We start from the raw sequence: 22,460 nt of genomic DNA, 5'->3' as shown, positions 1-22,460 counted from the left end.
TCCGTCCTCTCCTCGCGACAAAGCAAGGAAGTTCTAGCTGATACCAGGCGCACTTAATTTGCTGGCAATCGCATTGCACAACATATTTCGCTGCGCACGATCCCCTTCCGAGTCCGTTGTCCGAGTTGCTGTCGATCTCATTCTCATCTATCTTGTTTACTTGGAATCGCCCTCATCGTCCTACCAGCGCACTTTGCCCACCACTTTGCGCGCATCTATTCGACCAAGAAAGAAAAGCGGGAAATTATTTTTAAGAAGGAGGCGGAGCTCGAGAAGGAGGACTCAAGACGATCATGGCACCGCGCCAGTCATCAGCGCAGCGTCGCTCCATGGCAGCGAGCGAGGCTTTCCATGATTTGGGTGTCCGCGGCCGGTGTGTAGCAGCAACAACAACTCTCACACATTCTTGCTTCTGTGCAAGTGTGTTGTCGACCCTGTCACTGACGCGAACTGCTTCCACATCTTAGCAAGACCGGAGTTACCCTAAAGGATACCGGTGTGCGCGACGAACATGGCATGCAACCCCTGGACGACCTCTTCTCCTCGCCCGACAAGGAGAGCCACGACGGCAGGTACGATGACGCTGAAGAGGACGAAAGCGAGGAGGAGGAGGAGCCCATGGACATTGACGAAGGTGAGTTGTTTTGGATCCAGCCAAGGGAGATCACCATGATGATGAAGAGAGAGCATCTCTAGCTAACGCGACATCCTGTTCCCTTTCCTCGCCTTCTAGTAACTGCCCCAGCACCCTCCGCGTTCATGAACGGCCGTCCGCCGGCGCGCGCCAGGTCGCCGCTTAAAACGACCCTCAACTCCCCAGCACGCAGGCCTGCCGGCATGTCGTCCTCGCCCCTCCGGCCCTCCAAGCTCGTCGATGGGTCTCCGTCCGGCGCCAAGTCTGTGCAGCGGAGGCTCGACTTCAAGAACGACCTGCTGGCCTCCAAACCAGTCCTGCCCAAGCCGAACGGCATGAATGGGGTGAACGGCAAGGGCAAGGCGGCCGCTGCTGTCAACGGACGCAGAAGTTCGCCTTCCGAGCCGGAAGAGGAGTCAGAGAGGGGAGAGGAGGAATCTATGGCGATGTTGGATGGCGGAGGCGATAATTCCGCTTTCGCTAGTGGGGATGGGCCGGAGGAAGAGGAAGAAAGGGAGGAAGAGGAGGAGGAAGAAGAAGACGAAGAAGAAGAGGAAGTTGAAGAAGACCAGCAGCAGCAGGGGGAGGAGGAGGCGGTAGAAGCGCCACCGTCATCTACCAAGAAAGGCCGGGGCCGGTCCAAGAAAATAGAGCGTGTCCAAGAACAGGAAGAGGACAGAATTGTCGAGTCAATCGAGCCCGCCGACGAGGAACCGGTACGCGCAGGCAAGAAACGAGGCCGCCTGCCCGCCAACCATGCCGCGCAAGAGGAGGCCGAAAAACAACCAGCAAAGAAGAAGGCCAAGGGCAGCAACTCTCATGTCGGCGACGAAGAGGGCGAACCGGCAGAGCAGGCGCCCAAGCGCAGAGGTCGCCCCAAGGCGGCGGCTGCCGAGAGATCGACGGCGGGACCCGCTAAGAAGCCGGCCATCTCGAAACAGAAGCGAGCAGCGAAACGGACCTCTGACGGTGTGGGCGACACGTCGGTGGCAGAGATCCCACGCGGCCCCCCGCTGCCAAAATCCCGAGGGCTGGTGATTACGAGACGCGAAGCCCCAGGTGCAGGAGCCAACATGTTCACGACGCGGTCTGGCCGCACCTCGTACCAGCCGCTCAAGTTCTGGCGGAACGAGCGCACGGAGCTCGACGACGATGCGATCCTCGAGGACGGCAAGACCTCGATCCTGCTGCCGCATATCAAAAACATTGTGCGCATCGACGAACCGGAACCGGATCAGAAGGGCGGGCAGCGACGCAGGGGCAGGCCTGCTGGCAAAAAGGGCGGCGGCAAGAGGCGCGGCGGCCACCACGAGGACGAGGACGACGTCGACGAGCTTGAACCTTGGGAGGAGGACGGCGACGTCATCACGGGCGAGATCGCCGTCTGGCAGCCCGAGCACGAGGTGAATCCGCCCGGGCCGGATGAGCAGATCGAGGTGGCAGACGAGCAGATCGCGGTGTCGGCCAACGCCATCACAACGCGCGAGATCCGCAACGCCACCTTCCGCTTTGCCAAGACCCTCAGCCTGCCCTTCTTCGGGTCCGGCGTGGTCGACCTGCCGCCGCACGCCGAGAAGAAGCCCAAGAACTCGCGCAAGATGCACATGACCTTCTTTGTCTTCTCGGGCAGGGTTACCGTCACCGTGGCGGATACGGTCTTCAGCATTGGGCGGGGAGGGATGTGGTTCGTGCCCAGAGGTAAAGTTTTTCTCCCCTTCTTCAAACCACTGCTTTTTGAACGCAGCACGAGATGAGTCACGGCGATAACTAACTCTATTTTGCAGGAAATTACTATAGCATCGAGAACGTACAAGACAGGCCCGCGCGGATCTTCTTCTCGCAAGGCTGCGAAGTAACGGGTTTGGCGGGGGCCGATGTCAGCCAAATGGCCTGATCCCCAGCCAGCAAGTAGTCTTCTGATCAAAGAAGAAGGATCTCGAGAGTATCGGTGTTGGAATGAGTTTGTTGTCTTGATTCCATTCTCTTGTTATAACCTGTTGATGCCAAGCAAGATACCTTGTAAGTGCGAGGAGAGGACGGGATGAGGACAGAGTTCAGAGGTTGGTCAATATATTCGTGAGTGGTCCGTAGCGTGGGAAAAAGATAAGGGGAGGAGACTACAAATTTAAATGTTTCAATTGTGAATATAACTCATTGACCGAGTGTGAGGAGGGTATCATCAAGTCTGTGCTGTGAACCTCCCGATAATGCGTCCCGCCTGTTTTCCTGGCCCTTTCCCCCTTTTCCTCCTTCTCTCATCCCACCTCACAAGGTACAAACTACACCCTGCCCTCCTCAAGTCTCCTGCATCAAGACCTTCTTCAGCTTGGCCATCTCGATTTCATAGTCCCGAATCTTGGTCTGGCTGCCGGCAAGCTTGGCGAGAAGGTAATTGATACGTGCCGTCGTCTCGTAGGGTTGCTTGGGGAGAGAGGCTAGCAGGCTCAGCTCCGCCTCGACCTGGATTGTTGTTATAACATGTTAGCGGAAGAGAGGGGGCGTATCGACCAGTCTATCGAGAGGAAGGGGGAGGAGGCAAGCAACCCATCAAGCTCACTCACCTTGTTAATATTTTTGCCCTCAATCTTTCCCAGCTCTGTTAGCACGGCCAGGTCCATCTTGGCTTTGAGGACAGGGTCCCGTAGAAGCGCGTCGAAGGCGGCTTGGTACACAGGCTTGCCGGCCGTGATGGCCTGCGGGCGGCCGCGATGCGAGCGCACGCTGATAAGCTCCGCGCTGGCCAGGTTCTCGAGGGCGATCTCGCCGTTCTCCACGCCGGGTGCCGTTGAGGAGGCGAAGGTGTCCGAGAGCAGCACCTCGTTGTACCGCAGGGACTCCTTCTTGGCGATCTCCTTGATCAGGTACCAGGCCTGCTCGGTTGAATACTTCCTGCTGCTGTCCGAGGGGGGCTTGTTGGTGAGCAGGAAGAGCTTCAGGATCTCCGAGGCAGATTGGTCGATGATTTCCTGCACGGCCTGGCGGGGGCTCTGGCCCGTCTTCATGCGCCGCGCGAGAAATTCGAGGTCGGTGAGGCGGCCGCCCAGGACGGTGATGACCTCGTCGAGCTCCTGGATGTTCCGAGGCGACTCCTCGACAGCGGTGGTGGTCTCCTGCGACTTCTCTTCGCCGCTGGTGGCCGTGTCCTTGTTCTCATCTGCGGACTCCTTCTTGTTCTTGTCCTTGGGCTTGGTCTGGGAGAGGTGGCTTAGCACGTACTGCTTGGCGACCTCGGGCGAGAGGTCACCCAGCGCGATGGTGCGGAAGACCCTGTCCGGCAGGGACTTGGACAGTGGTTTCGAGTAGGACGAGTCGCTGGTCAGGAAGATGACGTGTGCGATGTTGGCCTGGACCAGGGCGGCTGCCCACTCCGAGAGCTTGTCGTACACGATGCTGGTCTCTTCGTTCTTGAGCAGGAAGTTGTTGATGACGACCACGGCCCGGCGCTCGGGATGAGCCTCGAGAAACGCATCATCGTTCAGGCTTGCGTCGGCGTCCTCCTTTTTGCGGTCCGAGAGCGAAACCCTCTTCAGAGCCGCGGCGGTGTTGGAGAGGATCTTGCTGAGCTGGGAGTCGAGGGTTTCAGAGAAGCCCGACTTGACACCTGTGGTGCTCTGGATGGCAAGGTCTACGAGGCTGCTCAGTTGATTGGCCCATGAGAAGACGGGCCTGTAGCCAACCTCGCCCGCCAGCTTCTTGATCGTGGTGCTCTCGCCCTTGGCCTCCACGATAGGCTTGCAGTCAAGCACAAGGACATCCTTCCGCCCGCCGAGGGCCTGGTCCAACACCAGCTCCTCCTTGCCTGAGCCGCGCGGGCCCTGGACGACGATGAAAGTATCGGCAGACTCCATCAGCCACGTCTGGACCTGGTCTATGGCATCCCTGCGGTGCGTGAAGAGCGCCTTCAGCCCAGCGTCCTCAGCCTTGTGCTTCCTGAAGGCCAGGATGTCGTTGGTGCGCCGCTTGAACCACTGGAAGATCTTGTTGTCTGACAGGCTAAAGCGCCTCTCGATGTGCGCCTTGATAGAAAACTCCCGGATCGGGTCAAAGATGATGACTGTGATGCCTGCGAGCAGGGCGGCCACGATGGGAATGACGATGCGAGGATGGTTGCTGATCCAGTCCCATATGTGGTGCGGCCTGACCTTCTGCTCGTAGGACAGGCGGAGAATGGTCCCAGCCTTGCCACCACCCAGATTCTCAGGGACCAAGATGCCGTGCAGGCAGTTCCGCGCCATAATAGCATCCCGTGTGAAGGCGAAGTCGAGATACGCATATTTTGGCAGGACCTTGGAGTCTGGAGCCTGCGAGATGATATCGGCGATCTTGCCATATCTTCGAAAAAGGGAGAAGAGGTTCTCCTGCGACAGCTCGGCGGCCTCTGCGCCAGGGTCCTTCGGGGTGAACTCGATCTTGAGCCTGCTCTTTGGGAACCGGGCCATATCCTCGAGCCACGGCACGCCGTTGACCAGGCCGACCTTGATGCCACGAAAGGGGTTGAACCAGGGCTTGACGGGCTGCTTCGCCAGCTGCGCAGACAGCTTCCCCTCGATCTCGTCCGGCGACGTCCCTGGCGGGTAAGATACCTTGACAAAGCACCCGCCGTCCTTGGGCCTTGGGATGAGCTCTGTAACCTTGAGCGACCCGTCATCCGGGATGGTCCGCCTGACCATGTTGATGGGGTTCATCATGCCGAGTGAGGACCTGTCGAAGCCCTTGAGGAGGTTTGAAAGGTCGTCGTCCGTCCTCCACTGCCTCCATAGCATGGCATAGCTCAGAGCGCCCGAGGTGAGCTTCAGCGGATACAGGTTGTCGAAGAAGAGGATGGACTCATTGGGCCCAGAGTAGATGTGACCAGACTTCTGGTCTCCTGTCGTGGTGGTCTCCCACCTCCTCGTCGTGGCAGGTCCTGCGTGAGAGGGGCGAGGAAGGTCGCGGCTCGAGGCGGCGAGCAGAAGCGAAGGAGGAAGAAGACCTGAACGTGGTTGGAGCCGTGATCTGGTGAGGACATGCCCAGCAAGGACATCGGTCCAGGCCGGGCGAGGGAGGGGGCGCCTTGGGATCATGGCTTCCTCATGATCGTGTGGTGAGAACAAGATGCGAGGTATGGACGCTGGGGAGAGGCGATGAAGGTGTCTCTGCCCAGATTGTCACCCCACCAAGTTGTGTCCATGGTTTTGGTAAATGATAGTGGTGAGTCGCGCCTGATAAAATGTGCCAGTGAGGTCATAGGCGCGCTAAATCAGCGCAACAGTTCGCGCAACAGGGTCTAGTGCAGCAGCTAAGCACATGCTGTGGGCCTGGCAAAGGCAAGGATGACCTGCTGACTGTTGCTGTCAACCACCATTACTACCTTGTGTCCATAGTGCCGGTACTCGGCGTTGATGACAAGACAACATTGTCATTTTTTGAAATTAACTAAACCCTCGACATAACCCACCCCCCTCCCTTCAAAACAAAACGGCCGCATCGCTTATCGCAGACAGTCTGCAACAGAAAATATCGGACTTGAAGACCTCGGAAAGCACCTAATCGGACTCTTCAGGATCCCTGTTCAGACGGACTTCATGTCTAGCGCAGACTCCTTCATTATGCGCGCCAGAACAGAAGTTCCCTCTCGCTGCAGCAAGGCGTCTCTTACTCCTCATGCTGCAATGCAGAGAGCTCTTGCCATGACCAAGGGTGCACATTGCATAAGCGACTTCGGCTGTTCTGGGTCGAGCAGCTTTTGACGTGATGTTGGTGTCGCATGTAGATCTGGTGGCTGTGGTGTACCCTCAAGCTGAGTGAGCCTTCCGTGTGCCGGAGGTTCGGCTCGTCCTTCACGTTGTGTCCAGCAGGCTGAAGCCGCAGTACATCATCGATCTTGCTCACCGCTGAGGCCAGCTGCTGACCAGCAACTCCATTGCGGTCGCCTCCCATAGCGCTTTTCTCTCCACACCCGGTCTTCCTCTTGAATCCTACCGAGCACCCGATCCTACGGCTCCATATCATCCCCCAGTTTTGGGCCCTGTGAGGGTGTCCTGCAAGGCCAATGAGGCAGACAACTTCAACTCAGTCTCCACCTCCTTTGCATACTCCTGGCGCCTGGTATGTGGACCATCTATCATGCACACTTCAGCCGCAACTTGTTCGTTGCATATATGATGTCCCGGGCCCCGTCCATTGTCCAGATTTGGCGGGCCCTTTCTGCAAGCTCTCTTCTCTATCTCTATCGTTCCCTACATGGCTATTTTATCGTCTTAGCCAGGGTAAAAAGCTAGCTGCTGTCAGTGTGGCCTTCATGGATCTGTTACGCTCTCACGAGGCTCCAGGCCAAAGGTCTTCGGATGCCCAGTCCCAACCGCCGACCTATCACGAGCATGCACCTCTGGTCTCTTCGGAAATGGCCTCTGATGCCCACACGGCTCTCAATACTGACGGCCAGCAGCCTGGAGAAGGCTATCCTTATGCCAATGAACAAGAGCAGTCTATTCATCCTTATGGCGAACACGAACCAGCCACGACAAAACCCGAGAGGACGTGGCCAAGGAATGGGGTGCGGTCGTCGCGCCTGGCGCTCTGGGAATGGAAATGGGAGTTTCTCTCCATGGTGCTGAGCATGGCCTGCTTCGCCGCCATCATCATCGTCCTTCTCTACGAGAGAGACAGGGCCCTGTCCGACTGGCACTTCACCATCGCCCCAAACACCCTCGTTTCTGTATTCTCAACCCTTACCGAGGCGGGCTTCATGTTGACCACTGTCGCCTGCGTCGGCCAGCTCAAATGGATCTACTTCAGTAGGTCTAGCCGCCGTCTTCGAGACTACGACTATTTCCAGGAAGCAACCGAGCCGATCGGGGCCCTGCGGTTCATCTGGACCATCAACATACGTGCCAAGCTGGCTGTGGTCGGGTCTGTGATCGCCTTGCTCTCGCTGGCCGTGGGTGCTTTTACACAGCAAATCATCTCTTACTCCCTGCGGTGGGTCCCGGCCTCCGAGTATGCCGACAGGGTGACCTTTGGGTCATCGAATGCGTATGACAGCGGCATTGGGCTCTACCGCCAGACAGCGGTTGATGGGGATGGCAATCTCAACAGCGTTAATACGGTCATGGCTGAGCAAGTTCAATCCTCGATGACGGGCGCCATCATGAGTGGTTTATGTCTGTGACCTTTTTCTTCCTCTCTTTCTTCGCACTCTGTAAGTCCATACTTCAGACTTCTGACACCCGTAGCAGACGACCTCGACACATCCATCAATGTGGCTTGTCCTACTGGTAATTGTACCTGGGCGCCTTTCACCACCCTGGGTATCTCGGCCCAGTGTTTGAACGTCACCACCAACATGACGGCGACGAAGCCTTCTTACAATGGGCTAGTGGGCTATACATACACCCTTCCTGGCAACGTCTCCTTTGACATGACTGTCGGCGTCACCTCCAGCGAGGGTGCCATCGCCACGAGCTTCCGGTCCGTGACGCACACCGGGTGGAATTACAGTGCTAATTGGGTAGAGCCGACGCTGGTCAAGCTGTATGCGGTCAACGTACCCGTCAGCGGAGCGGGAGACTCGGATGACCCCATACCGCTCGAGTGGGCCGAGACTGAGGGCATCGAGTGCACTATCGGCTGGACTGCGCTCCACTACCAGAACCTCTCCGTGGTCAACGGTGTCTTCGAGCCTGGGTTGACAACGGAGTATGCTCTCGTCGCCGTACCCATCCCTGGCGAGACCAAATATGACAATGATGACATTGACGATGAATACTACGTCAACTCCAAGTTCGCCATCGCCGCTCCCGACAACTCGTCGGGTAATGCCAGCTTCTACATCAACCCCAACGACCACGCCTTCATCATCCAGCAACTGAACGGCAGCTTGGCCACCACCTCCGATGCGGATGCTGGCAAGGCGTTGCTGTCTTCATCCAACCTGACTGAGCGCATCCAAAACATCACCACGGCCATGTCCTACATCGTCGCCCAGAACCCCAATGCCACCTCTGTATATGGTACAGCCCTTGCACAAGAGGTGAGTAAAACAAGCGATACTACACTGGCAAACAATCTTGCTCCATTCACGGCTGCTGTACTATGTCCCTCTCGCCCCCCCACATCCCAATTGTACCCGGTTAAGAAACATCAATGTGACTGAGCGCTGACTTTCCCCGTCCCTATTCAATCAAGACATACATCCGAGTTGACTGGAGATGGATCTCACTCCCCGCGACGGCGGTCCTACTGGCCATCATTTTCTTCCTCTCCACCCTGCTCTACACGCGGCGGCAGCACATCGACTCCTGGAAGACGTCCAGCATGCTACCCTTGTTCACGAGGATGTCGGGCCTGGACGAGTTGGGCGATGAACTCGAGGAGGACCGGAGCCTGCTGTCGCCTCAAGGGTTGAAACAGCAATCGGAGGTGATTCGGGGGCAATTTAGTGCTGTTAATGGGCTAGTGATGACATGTACCTCAATATAGTCTCGTTTCTGGGTAGCCAGGCCGGAATGATTGTGGTGGGATATAGAGATGGAATGAAATGAAACGAATATGTGTATATGTATTGCGGATTCTGTCCTGACTTCGAATTATTATTTTTGCATCATGTTTTCGTGATAGCAGCTACTATGCCTGACAATTAAACCCACGTGAATTCCTACCTGATTTCTGGTATCTGAAATCTGTGAGTAATTACAACGGAAGTCAGTCTACTTGACATTCTGGTCTATAAAGAAAGAAGGTTGGTGGGGGGAGGGGGAGGTCGGTGGTGAGTTACTCATCACTAAGTCCTCTCCCCCATATGCCCACTAGGGTTAGGGCTATCCCCCCAAGGGTCTTGGCAGGCAAAGAGATTCTGCGAAAAGTTGAGGAGCCACGGCAGCGCAATGCAATGCGGTGCCTGCCTCTCTGTTGCGCAACTCTTTGAAGATTTCCCAGCAGCAAACACCTCCCAGGAAGTTCATATAGATTTTTCAGCAAGCAGACTTTGACCGAGGAACGAGGAAGCAGGAAAACCCCTACGAGGAAAGACATATACACATACAAAAGATGGGCTGGTTCTGGGGAGCTCCTGCTCCTCCGGCCTCACCCCCACCATCGCAAGATGCGACACCGCCACGAGACGACCGCCAGACAGCAACAGCAGCAGCGCAACAGTCACAACAACCACCCCAGAACAAGGCCGCGCCAGAGGCAGACCCAGAGGTGCACAAGTTCCTCGAGGAGCTGATGGGCGGTGCCGAGAGCTCGCGGAGAGGTCCAGAAGAAGGCGGCGGGTCCACGCCTAATCAAGGGCCGCCGGCCAGAATGCCATTCTCCTCGTGGTCGTCGCGGTGGGCAAGCAAGGACAGCTCCACCGCACCCTCCTCCTCCACAACGACAACAACAGAAGAAACCTCCACCTCCTCCTCCACGACGACCCAAACCCGCCTCTCCCCCCTAGCCGAGTCCCTCCTCCCCACCACCATGGACTGCGAGTCCGCCTTCAACCAAGCCTTCTACTGCCAGTCCCTCGGCGGCCAGTGGAACAACATCTACCGCTACGGCACCGTCCGCGCCTGCACCGATCTCTGGGACGACCTCTGGTTCTGCATGCGCGTAAAAGGCCAAGCCGCCGGCCCCGTCAAGGAGGATCTGATTCGCGAGCACTACCGCGCCAAGCTCCTCGCCCGGTACGGTCCGGGGAAGCCCAGCAGCGAGGACGTCTGGCGGGAGAGGACCGAGAGGGTCGCGCCCGGTGAGGCTTTCTCGGCTCCTGTGGAGGCAGCCCAGGTAGAGGATGCCGAGTTGCAGAGGTGGGAGATGGAGAGGATGGAGAGGATACGTAAAGGGCTTGACAGGGGATCATAACAATTGATCTTGAAGAGACGACTAAAACAATTAACATATACCAGGGATACTAGGGCGAGTTCCAGAGAACGTTTACACCTGTACTCCTCTCTGTTCTCCCAATAACCAACTTCAATTTGATGTTTACATAATAGAAGACATGTCACAAGTAGCCATGGAACCTGGCGAGAGATTATTGATTTTTTATTTTTTTTATTGAATTCCTTTCTGTCGAATGAATTAAGTACGACCAATGCACTTGTATACCCTTCCGAGCCGAATTTTTCCCTGTATCATTAAGTCATGGCAAAAACAAAGGAAAGAGACTCCATCGTCTAAGTTAACCCCTTAGCATGTCGTAAAAATCGAAAGGCCTTGAACTCCTCCAAATCCTCGTCGACATGCAATCTTTGCGAGGTGAAATCGCTTAGTCGACCTCCTCGACGGTAGGACCGTCGTCGCCACCAGGGGCAGCGCCGGGAGCGCCACCGGGCATGCCACCTGGCATACCGCCAGGCATGCCACCAGCACCGGAAGCACCGTAGAACTTCATCATGATGGGGTTGGCAATGCCCTCGAGCTCCTTCTGCTTGTCCTCATACTCCTCACGAGTGGCGGTCTGGTTCTCGTCGAGCCAGGTAACGACCGTGCTGATCTCAGCGTTCAGCTTCTCCTTGTCGGCAGCGTCAAGCTTCTCGTCGACCTTGGAGTCGGACAGGGTGTTGCGCAGAGAGTAGGCGTAGGACTCGAGGCCGTTCTTGGCAGAGACACGGGAAGCCTCGGCCTCATCCTCCTCCTTGTACTTCTCGGCCTCTGACAGCATACGCTCAATCTCCTCCTTCGACAGACGACCCTTGTCGTTGGTGATGACAATCTTGTTGGTCTTGCCGGTACCCTTCTCCAGGGCGGAGACGTTGATGATACCGTTGGCGTCCACATCGAAGGTAACCTCGATCTGAGGAACACCGCGAGGCGCAGGAGGGATGCCGGTGAGCTCGAACTTGCCGAGCAGGTTGTTGTCCTTGGTGCGCTGACGCTCACCCTCGTAGACCTGGATGAGCACACCGGGCTGGTTGTCGGAGAAGGTCGAGAAGACCTCGGACTTCTTGGTAGGGATGGTGGTGTTGCGGGGGATGAGCTTGGTCATCATGCCACCAGCGGTCTCGATACCGATGGAGAGCGGCGCAACATCCAGGAGCAGAATCTCGTTGGTGGACTTGGAGCTGGTATCGCCAGACAGAATGGCGGCCTGAACGGCAGCACCGTAGGCAACAGCCTCATCGGGGTTGATGGACTTGTTGGGCTCCTTGCCGTTGAAGTAGTCGGTGATCAGCTTCTGGATGCGGGGAATACGGGTAGAACCGCCGACCAGGACAATCTCGTGCACCTGAGACTTGTCGATCTTGGCGTCCGTCAGGACACGGTCAACAGGCTGCAGGGTAGAGCGGAAGAGGTCCTGGCACAGCTCCTCGAAACGAGCACGGGTAATGGACGTGTAGAAATCAATACCCTCGAAGAGAGAGTCGATCTCGATGGAAGTCTGTGCGGAGGAAGAGAGGGTACGCTTGGCACGCTCGCAAGCAGTGCGGAGACGGCGCAGAGCACGAGGGTTGGAAGACAAATCTAAAAACTTTTGTTAGCAAAAAAGTTTTCAAAAAACTTTACAAAAGTTTACCAAAAATTTTTCTGGCAATGTAATAAAGGAAATAGACTTACCCTTCTTAAATTTGCGTTTGAACTCGCTAACGAAGTGGTTAACCAGACGGTTGTCGAAGTCCTCACCACCCAGGTGAGTGTCACCAGCAGTAGACTTGACCTCGAAGATACCCTCCTCAATGGTGAGCAGGGAGACATCGAAGGTACCACCACCCAGATCGAAGATGAGCACGTTGCGCTCGCCCTCAACCTTCTTATCAAGACCGTAGGCGATGGCAGCAGCGGTGGGCTCGTTGATGATACGGAGAACGTTCAGACCGGCAATGAGACCAGCATCCTTGGTGGCCTGACGCTGGGAGTCGTTGAAGTAGGCAGGAACAGTGACGACAGCGTTGTTGACGGTGCCGCCAAGGTAGGCCTCAGCAGTCTCGCGCATCTTGGTGAGGACCATGGAGGAGATCTCCTCAGGGGTGAAGTGCTTGGACTCGCCCTTGAACTCAACCTCGATGACGGGCTTGCTGCCCTTCTCGATGACCTTGAAGGGGAAGTGCTTCATGTCGGCCTGAACCTCAGAGTCCTGGAACTTGCGGCCAATCAACCGCTTCGCATCGAAGACGGTGTTGTGCGGGTTCATGGCGACCTGATTCTTCGCGGCATCGCCAATAAGACGCTCTGTATCCGTGAAAGCAACGAATGAGGGTGTGGTACGGTTGCCCTGGTCATTGGCTGTAGGTACAAAGTTAGCATATTGTCGATGCAACACACAAGGCTGAGGGGTTATGGCCATTAAAGGCGGCTCCTCGTCTGGGTGATAATTACTTACCAATGATCTCAATGCGATCATCGCGGAAGACACCGACGCAAGAGTACGTGGTACCCAGATCAATACCAACAGCTGGCGCCATTGTGACGGTTGTGTATGTGGCAGAAAAGGTGTTGTTGGGACAGTTGTAGAGGCGGTTATGTGAGGGAGGTGGGGGTATCACAAGAAAAGCAGTTGTGGTCGAGAATGCAAAAGGTGCAAAGGGTCTCGATGTGAAATGGAAGAAAGTAGGAAAGGGACAGAGATGTTGTTTGTGTTGATGCAGGAAGGAAAAATTCCAGTCAGAAGAGAGTGGGAGAGAGTTGAGGCAGAAATATAAACAGCGCTCAAAGCTGCAGCAGTTTGGAAGTGGGGCACTAGCAGGTGGGAGAAGCTTCTCGAATTCGATCCAGCGAAACTGCTAGCAGTGCCCAGCAGCTGGTAGAATGATCCCTGTCGCTTCCAGCCCCCCCTGCCCCTCTCCTCTGACCTACCACGAGCACCCCGTGGCACCTTCACACGAAAGCTGCCTTGCTTATCCTCAGTGTGACTTGAGGCTTGAAGCGACAATCTAGTCAGTGCAGCCTCTTTTCCAATTTTGCTTCTCATTTCTACAGCAGTCACAGGCTTCCTTTGCGTTCGAGCTTAAAAGCTACGATCCTACACAACGCATCCGGTTTTGGGACGTTACTACCAGGGCGGGCCCGCGGGGTAGTTTTTCTTCCACCTCGAGACCATGATGTAATGTACTACATAGTAGAAAGTACCTTGAAAAGCTTGCCGATTACCTAAGCAGGCAATCGTTATCATATCAGCAACCTTTTGGGGAGATTGGCCGCTGTTTGCCTACCATGCATTTTTCCTTCCGTGAGGCTGAGGCGTCATTCCTTGCCCACAAAGGCTAGGAGTACCTTCTTGGTTGAACGAACATTTCGCCGCTGGCCTGGCAAACCATCACTTCTCAACGTACGTACTAAGCTACAAGGAAAGCTCCTTTAATGGCGTTGCCTCTGCTGTGGGAGAGGCAATGGGGAAGCATTGGCGCCTGCTTCTCCTCCTTTCTGCCTGGGATAGTTCTTCTACATCATTCCAGGAGAGTCGGTTAATTCTGGGGCGAGTTCCTCATCTAGAGAGATCAGCCCTTATGCCCATGTATGCGGAGCATATTTTTTATTTTGTTCTTCAAGTGTGACACCATTTGGACGTCATTCTGGCAAGAGTCTTTCTGGCAGGCGGGCCCTCTTACCCAGTCCCCGATTTTTACCTTCAGTGCCAGAGAGAGAGCAAAGCTTTATAGTCGTTTGTGATATCTTTCTCTCAAAAAATAAGAAATAAATGGAAAGATCTCAAATGCAAATACTCTTGATAAAGTTTTCCATGACAGTTATCCAAGGTTTTCTTCAAGGCTGAGAGACCTTGCCAAGGCTTCCAAAGTTCTGCCCAGCCAAGATGAGACCTCGAAACTGGCTGGCACACACAACGCTGCGCACTAGAATGATGATAAGTAAATCTCGAGTCCGAAGTAGTGTACTGAGCTGTCACGATCATGTCTCCAACCAGGAGTGGCTGTCCCTAACCTTGACGAAGTCAATCGCTACCTCTTGCAGGTTGGACAGGCAGGACGAGGCCGTCGTTAGAGAAGGAGGCTCCAGGGAGATTGTCAAAGGGGGGGGGGGGTTGGGTTTGGTTAACGCTTGTTCTCCAACCGCATCAGGCCCGCAGCACAACATTGTGGTGAATTTAGCATCAAATACATCAACTTAAGCAACAACTCTGTCATCAAGGACTGAGACAGCACTTTTCTGACACGCCAAAAGTCACAATCCTGCACCGTATACACACGCACATCTACCCATGAGTGATCTACTACGCGTCTTGCCGCAATTCCCCGTCAGCCAATATGCAAGTCTCATACAGACGCTGGAGAAGAAACAGGTGGTAGGATCATCAAATGCCATTCAGGCTCCCCAACGAAGTATAAAAGGACACAAATCATGCTGACCCGAGCTTTTGGACTGGACAGACAACTACAGATCTGCTCACCCTGGAAGTAGCAGAAATCTGCAGGCGGACTCATCTGCCACTGCTGGACCTGAAGCGGCTATGCAACGCCGTGCTGGACGCACTGCACGCAGACTTGGGCGTCACAGACCGCGACGACGACGACCATGGCCTTGCACCCACCGCTGGAATCAAAGGGAAGGCTGCTGCTGCTGCTTCTGGAGCTAATGCTGCTGCTGCTGCTTCAGCTGAGACCCAGCAAACCTCTCCCCTCCGGCAGACCCACGCCACGCGCAGGTCCCAGCGGTCCACCATCAGCACCCTCGACCCGGCCCTCGATGCCTCCCTCCGCGGCGGTATACCCACAGGCTACATCACCGAGATCACAGGCGAGGCCGGCGCCGGCAAGACCCAGGTGCTGCTCTCCCTCCTCCTGGCCGTCCAGCTACCCCCACCACACGGCACAGGCCGGCGCGCCCTCTACATCTCCACCGAGGCACCCCTATCTACGCGTCGCCTCACCCAGATGCTTGCTCACAACCCCGTCCTGGCCTCCCTACCCCCAGGTCAGCAACCGCCCTCCCTCGATGCTATTGTCAGCACCACCACCCCGGATCTTGAGTCTCAGGAGCACATCCTCACCTACCAGGTGCCCGTCGAGGTCGAGCGCCGCGATATCGGGCTCATCGTGCTCGATAGTGTTGCCGCCAACTACCGCGCCGAGTTCGACCGCAACGCCAACGCCACCTTCGGCAGAAGTGGCAGCAGGGCGCAGGGCTCAAACATGGGCGCTCGAGGCGCCGACCTCGTCAGGCTGGGCATGCTGCTCCGCGACCTGGCCAGGAAACATAACCTGGCCGTGGTCGTTTCCAACCAGGTGGCGGATCGGTTCGGCTCGGTGAGAAGTCCGTTGTTGGCTAGAAGGAGGCAACCGCCGCTACCGCCAACAACTGATCGGAACATCACCACGCCGGGGGTCCAGAGGACTCGAGGCGGGCCAGGGATCGAGGACTCGCCCCTCGCGGCGCGGAGTAAGAACCCACTGCCGCCCATGCCACCCGTCGAGCCCACCTCATCCATGGCCGACGCCCTGCCGCGATCAAGCTCGTCTCTCGCACACGACGTGGAAAGGGAGGAAACGCAGAAGAAGAAGGACGATGCCGAGGAGGAAGAAGAACCACCTCCCACACGCCGACCACCACCACCGCCCGACGAGGCTGTAGGCCCATCTGTACCGGCCGCCTTGACGCTCGATCACCAGCAGCGCTGGTTCACCGGCTGGGGCGACGATCCCACGCAAGGGTCCCTCAAGACGCCCAGCCTGGGCCTGATCTGGACGACACAGACGGCATGCCGAATCGCACTGTACAAGGCGCCGCGCTATGGACGGTCACGATATGCTGAGGAGGAAGGCGGCGGTGCGATGATCAAGACGTGGCGGCGATGGTCCAAGATTGTGTTCGCGCCTCATGTCGAGGAGTCGGGACCCGGTCTGGAGGGGGCGACGGAATTTGAGATCAACATGGGAGGGTTGAAGGGGATTATGAGGGGGTCGAAGAAGTAGAAGGGAGGTGGCATGTAGCCATCCACGGAGGAAAGGGTTTGAGGTGTAGCAGATATAATGATGCTATGAGCAATGAAATTGGATAGCAAGTGTGCATACCGTCCTTTGTTTACCTCCATCGTCTCTGCTGGAGAATAACGACCCTCCTGCATGAAAGCTCAGCTTAACCTGCCCTTTGCTTACCTTGCGACTGTGGTTCAAGCCTCCCCTCCTGTTCTCTCAAGAGTTGCCAGTAGTGTTAGTGGAAGTGTACATGAATGACTGATACATTTGGCAACTCAGCACACACGTCAAAAGTGAGTTGAGCATTCTACGGCCAAGGATTGCCTTTTTGAATTGTAACGCCTCAGTCAGTAGGTAGAAGTATCAATTCTCTCTATCGAAATTGCTGCTGCCAAGCCTAATAGTCCTGTCTACCTGGCTAATGATTCTTTTGATTTTGTTTTTTTGGCCCATGTAAGCTTCCAGACGCCGTGTCGCTGTGCAAGAGGACATTGTTTCTTTTTTTCTTTTTCTCTTTTGTCTCTCATCTTCTGCTAGAGGAAGCCGTGGGAATGGTGTTCGTCTCAAGGTCCCAAACTAATAGAACACCTCTCCATCACCTGGGGTGAGGGAACTCGTCCTCCATTTGTAACCGCACACCAACGTTCATCGAAATCAGCTCCTGCACTAATAGCTTCGCAGCATATGGCATGGTCATTTGCGTAACCTCTCTGGTGCTCTTGCAGGTCTGGCAGTACCCCTTGTACCCAAACAGACCGCACCGTTGGCAGATGTCGATACTCGTGCCGTCGGAGCTGTGCATCAGCCGTTCGAGGAGGAGCTGCGATGCGCCATAGGCAATCAGACAATCACGTTCCATTTCTCCCAGACGCAGACCACCATCGCGCGAACGGCCCTCGGTGGGCTGTCTCGTGAGGATGGCGCGCGGGCCGCGGGCTCGAGAGTGCATCTTGTCCTGCACCATGTGCTTGAGACGCTGGTAGAAGATAGGCCCGTTGAAGATGTACGCCTCGAGGGGCTCACCCGTGATGCCGGAGGTGAAGTAGTCTTTGCCTTCCCACGAAAAGCCGTAATCGACGAGGACTTTACTGACTTCCTCGACGGGGTGGGAGCGGAAGGCGTCACCGTAGCCATACTGCTTGCGTCCGTGAACGACGGAGGCCTTGCCGGTCAGACACTCAAGCAGTTTGCCGACTGTCATTCGGGAGGGGAAACCGTGAGGGTTCATAATAATATCGGGAACCAGACCTTTATCACTGAAGGGTAGATCCTCCTGATCAACTATAATGCCAACGACACCCTTTTGTCCGTGTCGAGACGAGAACTTGTCACCGAGCTCGGGACGCCGAGTCTGTCGCGTTTGGACCTTGACGAGGACCGTCTCCTTTTCCGTCTGCGTGACAAGCACCTTGTCGATGTACGCCGGGTCTGGAATGCGGTAAGAGATGGAGGTGTCGCGGAAGTCATTGGTTCCTCTGTCACCTGGGATGGTGTTTTGTCCAGTGTCGAGCGGCGTCTCCTTTTTGATCATCGTCTCGCCACTATGCACTTGCCAGCCGACCCTCGCGAGACCATCAGGATCCAAAACCTCATGCTTCGCAATCTTCTGTTTAGTCACTGGGTCGCTTTCTGGCTGACCCACTCGTTCTGAACGGCCGTTGGTAAACCTCTGCATCTCTGCAGTATATTTGCGGAAAACCTGGCATCGCCCGAATCCTCGATCGCAGGATGCCTTGTTCAGAACCAGCGCATCTTCGATATCGTAGCCCGAGTAGGACATGACGACAACAGTTGCATTGTGACCGGCCGGTAGCTTGTCGTAGCTTGTCAATTCGATCGTCTTGCTTATGACCATCGGCCGTTGTGGGTACACCAATGTGTAGAGAAGAGTGTCGATCCGGTTGAACTGGTTATAGGCAATAGCACCAATGGCTTGTTTACCCATAGCACACTGATACGTGTTTCGAGGAGATTGATTGTGATGAGGAAACGGGATGAGGCCAGCAACAGCTCCAAGGATAGTGAAAGGTTCGATCTCAATGTGAGTTGTGCTCTGCGTAATGTCCGATTCGTACAGAGCAATGAGAGTATCGTTCTCTTCGTTGACGTCAAGATACTCGACGATACCGTTGCGAAGAAAATCGTCGAAGCCAACCTCGCCCTTCTGTAAGAGCCTGAGGTGGTGGGGCTGCAACGTGGAGGCACCGTTCTGGACGATGATGTATGGACGACAGACTCTCCCTTCGTCGGTAGCGATGAAGATCGTCTTGAAGTGGAAGTTTACGTTTAGGCTGACAAAGGGGTCTATAAAGCCGCGGCGCCGCATGGTCCTGAACCTGGCGGCAAATCGCTTGGGATGGCTAGTGAGGGCGTATGGAGTTCCATTGACAGCGATGATATATGTCCCTGGTTGATGTATCTCGGATCCAGAAAAGTTGCGGATCGGTTCCACTTCGGAGTCCATGGTGAGGATGAATTTCTTGACGGGCTCCTCTCCAGATTCCACGGTGATGTGAGTCATCAAGGCCAAGTTCTTGACCAAACCACAGGCCTCGCCTTCGGGAGTATCTGAGGTGCACAACATGCCCCATTGCGACGGCTGCAAGGCTCGGGGTCCAGATACCTTCCGTGTCTTCTCGAACTGACTGGTGATTCTCGTCATCATTCCGAGAGCTGCGATATAACTGAGGCGGCTCAGCACGTGCGTAACGCCAGCTCGGCTCATGTTGAACCGCTTCACAGTCCAGTTACCGGACTGGATCGCTCGGTTCATGCCTTGCGTGATGTAGTTTCCTGACGAGCTAATGTGGGTAAGAGGATCGAACGCCACGGCCTTAGTGGGCTTCTTAAACACTTTATCTATCAGGTTCTTTAGATTCCCCTGAAATTGCTTGAAGAGATCCTCAAAGAGAAGTGATAGCATCTGCCCCGCCAACTCGAGGCGCTTGTTACCAACAAAGTCGCGATCATCGACCAACTTGGGATCGTGCGAGGCCATGAGCACTCTTCGCACCATCATGGCCACGTAGACGGCCTTTGGGTAGAAATCGAGCCCTTCTATGGGCACGTGGGCAAGCACAATGTTGGCAAGTGCGTCAAGACCCTCCTCGATGTTGTTGCGGCGAGGGGCAGCGCCGAATTGTGGCTTCGCCTTGGATCCCATCTTGACTCGGGTGCCGATATACTCGAGGGCTTGTTGTTGTGTGAATACACCGACCTTGGTCGCCTCGTCGAAATTGAGGGAGAAGTCATCCTGATAGCGGCCGTCTGGACCGGCTACCAGCTGCATGATCTCGTAGTCTGAGAGACCGCCCAAGGCCTTCAGGACAATGGCGATGGGAATGTCTTCGACGATGATGTTATGCCGGAGGAGGATGCGGTCCTTCTTAAGGATCACATATGTCTTCGACTTCCTCTCGTGTGTGGAGCTTGTGACGGAAGCTTGTATGGTCTCCTTCTTTTCGTCTGCCTCTACGATCACTCGGTTCTTGCTCAGCTGTTCTTGAATCAAGATGACCTTCTCCGTTCCTCCTATGATGAAGTAGCCGCCAGGGTCCAGAGGACACTCGTTCATGAGCTCCATCTGGGAGTTCGGTGCACCGGCCAACACACATTTCGAGCTCTTGAGCATGATGGGCATGCGACCGAGGAGTACGTTTCGGCGAATGATCTTCTTCCTATCCCGAATGTATGCGATGTCCATAACAATCGGAGCCGCATAGGTCATGTCTCGCAGCCGGCACTCCATAGGCGTAACATGGCTCTTGGCCTTGTAGGACGAGGCCTGGTCTGCCCTGGTGGGCTTTTCGACTCGGATGTCGAGAAATTCGAGGTAGAAGCCGCTGTCGACATCGCTACGAATGATGCGGTTTGCCTTGACGATTTCCTTGATATCTTGCTCGACGAAGTAATTGTAGGAGTCGATGTGCTGCTTGATGAGACCTGGAAACAATTTCATCAGTCATACGGTCTCGCAAACCGACCGGGCGCCGCAACAAACGAGATGACGAGGCTGGCTACTTACCCTTGACTTTGAGGAATGCGGGTAGGAGCTGGTACTTGTCCTCCTTGGTAGAGATAGGATCTGTTAGCTTCTTGCCATTGTAGAAAGGCTCCAAAAGGGCCTCGAAGCCATCATCCTGAATCATGGGCATCTTGGCCCCCTTCTCATGGTTGCCTGTGGTTCAGGTGAAGTTTGCGAGTGTTGACCTTCAAGAAACTGGTCGAGGCTTTTCACTGCGCGGGGACTTTTTTGGGTAGCAAATACCCACCCTCGTCGATAAGATAACAAAAACTGGCCAGGGCCTCATGAAGCAGTAAACCCTGCTAGCGCACACCCAACACCTGTATGCATACTATTGTAGAAGTCAAAGGTTACTTGAGATGTCACAGTTTTTGGATACTCATTTTCTTAGCATTTCATATTATAGTATTGCTACACAATTTCTGGTCCAGCTCTCACTGACCAGAGTTGATCTTTAAGCACATCAGCAGGCATCTTTTCATTTGCAGAAATTCGGCCTGTAGCAGGGATCTGGTATGCACTCGACCTTGAACCCTGAGCCAGGGCTATCGAGTCCTCCTTGTATACCTGTGGAGGTTTGAGTTGCTATTCAGGCCAACAATTTCTCTGTAGACTTATTCTGTAAGTATGTCATTTCTGCACATGATCACTTTCCATAGCTTCTTGTAGTGTAAGTGTCAGAGACTGGGCGCCCGACCCATTATGCTCTTCATATTCGAGCATTTCAACCCAAACCGACTACGCAAAGATGAAGGGAGGAGGAAGCAGAAAAAGCATCTTCGTGTGTTACGTCTTCTGCACCTTCATATGTCACATCTTCGGTGTTCAGCAAGAAGAACGGATTGCGGTTCTTCCTCCGTTTGTATTGCGAGCGGAGCCTAGGAAGGCAGAGTCCGCACGGAGAGATGCCCGCTCACTACTGCATGTATCATTTGCTCGAGGCCTTGAGAGAAGTGGCCTTCTCTTGATAGGACGGAGCGTTTGGTCCCCTGACTCAAGCGAAACCCCGAACCCCCTCATCCATATTGGAACAAGCAGAAGCTTATAACACACTCTAAGATCGATCGACAGAAGGTTCGGCCGTGGCAGGTTAACTGACGTCTTTGGTGCTGCACCTGCATCGCTTGACTGCAGCCCTAAGCACGCTTCCCCCTTCTTTTCCCCCACCGGCATACGTCAAAAGTCGGTGAATGAGGGGCCGCATTGAGCCTCCGTTGCCACTCCCTCTTACAAGCTCTCGTTACGTTGCGCGATGCTATTTGCTGATCTACGATCCTCGCTGACGATGCTGGCAAGCCACGAGGGGAGTGGGAATATGCGCATACTGTAGGTACTATGCAGATCTTCCGGCCTGCGGCAGACCCACAGTGCAGTGGGAGGATATCTCTAGAAGTTGGCCCACTTGTAGGCAGGCTTTGATTTTCCATTTTTCTCTCTCTTTGCTATGGGAAGGGCTGTTAGTTAGGATGGAGCTTGTGGTTGGGTACGGGGCACAACAGAAAAAGGAAATGAAGAGGTGAGATAAAAGAGGAAAAAGAAGAAGCAGAGGAAAAATAAAATTAATCACGAGTAGCCGCGACATGCTCTGTGCGATGCCAGTCGTGCACCAGTCTGACAGTGTCTTCCCTGCTGGAATCGATCCACGACCAGGATGACGCGATGCCCTGCAAGTGCCCCAAGGTGGGGATCAGGTCTCGTTCGGGTCAGCTCTGATCCCTGAGATTTGATTCAACGGCCCGAGGACCTTGAACCCTCGTACACATTGGTTTTTTTTTTTTGTTCGCTGCTCGGGTGATTCTAGATGGCTCGGCAGATTGTGGCAAGGGATGAATGTGGTGTGGATGGCGACCTCGCGACATCATCGCTATGGATTGTCAAATTTATGTAGGTCCTTTTTAAGGTACTTTTAGGGTTGCCTGAATGGGCAGCTCCTTCCCGAGACTGTCTGCATTCGAAACACGACGGTGAG

At 55.1% G+C, this 22,460-nt stretch overlaps 6 protein-coding genes across 6 annotated transcripts; 3 read left to right on the top strand and 3 right to left on the bottom strand.

The window, feature by feature from the left end:
* Positions 1–2,929: 2,929 nt before the first annotated feature.
* On the bottom strand, positions 2,930–5,322 carry M406DRAFT_97535 (uncharacterized protein; the record flags this gene model as incomplete). The annotated part of the gene is made up of 2 exons (XM_040926369.1): positions 2,930–3,094; positions 3,196–5,322. 2 exons carry the CDS (start codon positions 5,320–5,322, stop codon positions 2,930–2,932), a joined length of 2,292 nt encoding a protein of 763 aa, XP_040777250.1.
* A 1,592-nt stretch (positions 5,323–6,914) lies between these two features.
* Positions 6,915–9,124, top strand: M406DRAFT_68647 (uncharacterized protein; the record flags this gene model as incomplete). Its single annotated transcript, XM_040925186.1, has 3 exons — positions 6,915–7,776; positions 7,852–8,645; positions 9,095–9,124. The coding sequence occupies 3 exons, from the start codon at positions 6,915–6,917 to the stop codon at positions 9,122–9,124; spliced, it is 1,686 nt and encodes a 561-aa protein (XP_040777249.1).
* A 924-nt stretch (positions 9,125–10,048) lies between these two features.
* M406DRAFT_19483 (uncharacterized protein) lies at positions 10,049–10,375 on the top strand (the record flags this gene model as incomplete). The annotated part of the gene is made up of 1 exon (XM_040915439.1): positions 10,049–10,375. A coding segment is annotated over one exon (327 nt), but the record flags the coding sequence as incomplete, so codon positions are not given.
* Positions 10,376–10,629: 254 nt separating this feature from the next.
* On the bottom strand, positions 10,630–13,171 carry M406DRAFT_79019 (uncharacterized protein). Its single transcript, XM_040925979.1, has 3 exons — positions 12,921–13,171; positions 12,158–12,823; positions 10,630–12,064 (listed from the first exon to the last, which is right to left on the bottom strand). Exons 1-3 carry the CDS (start codon positions 13,000–13,002, stop codon positions 10,869–10,871), a joined length of 1,944 nt encoding a protein of 647 aa, XP_040777247.1. The 5' UTR covers positions 13,003–13,171; the 3' UTR covers positions 10,630–10,868.
* A 2,623-nt stretch (positions 13,172–15,794) lies between these two features.
* M406DRAFT_101639 (uncharacterized protein) lies at positions 15,795–16,558 on the top strand. The gene has a single exon (XM_040914961.1). The coding sequence runs from the start codon at positions 15,952–15,954 to the stop codon at positions 16,462–16,464; it is 513 nt and encodes a 170-aa protein (XP_040777246.1). The 5' UTR covers positions 15,795–15,951; the 3' UTR covers positions 16,465–16,558.
* Positions 16,559–16,815: 257 nt separating this feature from the next.
* On the bottom strand, positions 16,816–20,621 carry M406DRAFT_290714 (beta and beta-prime subunits of DNA dependent RNA-polymerase; the record flags this gene model as incomplete). Its single annotated transcript, XM_040918920.1, has 2 exons — positions 16,816–20,409; positions 20,492–20,621. The coding sequence occupies 2 exons, from the start codon at positions 20,619–20,621 to the stop codon at positions 17,063–17,065; spliced, it is 3,477 nt and encodes a 1,158-aa protein (XP_040777245.1). The 3' UTR covers positions 16,816–17,062.
* Between the last annotated feature and the right edge of the window lie 1,839 nt (positions 20,622–22,460).

Source organism: Cryphonectria parasitica (genome assembly GCF_011745365.1).
Source record: "Cryphonectria parasitica EP155 unplaced genomic scaffold M406scaffold_4, whole genome shotgun sequence".
NCBI classification, from domain to species: Eukaryota; Fungi; Ascomycota; class Sordariomycetes; order Diaporthales; family Cryphonectriaceae; genus Cryphonectria; species Cryphonectria parasitica.
Note: the sequence above shows the minus strand (reverse complement) of the source record. Positions and strands in the feature narration are given on the sequence as shown.

Coding starts and splice junctions, on each gene's coding strand:
- M406DRAFT_79019 (XM_040925979.1), bottom strand. CDS start 13,002: ATGGCGCCAGCTGTTGGTATTGATCTGGGTACCACGTACTCTTGCGTC. Junction 12,824..12,920: donor TGATCGCATTGAGATCATTG/GTAAGTAATTAT, acceptor TTGTACCTACAG/CCAATGACCAGGGCAACCGT. Junction 12,065..12,157: donor CAAACGCAAATTTAAGAAGG/GTAAGTCTATTT, acceptor AAAAGTTTTTAG/ATTTGTCTTCCAACCCTCGT.
- M406DRAFT_101639 (XM_040914961.1), top strand. CDS start 15,952: ATGCCACCCGTCGAGCCCACCTCATCCATGGCCGACGCCCTGCCGCGA.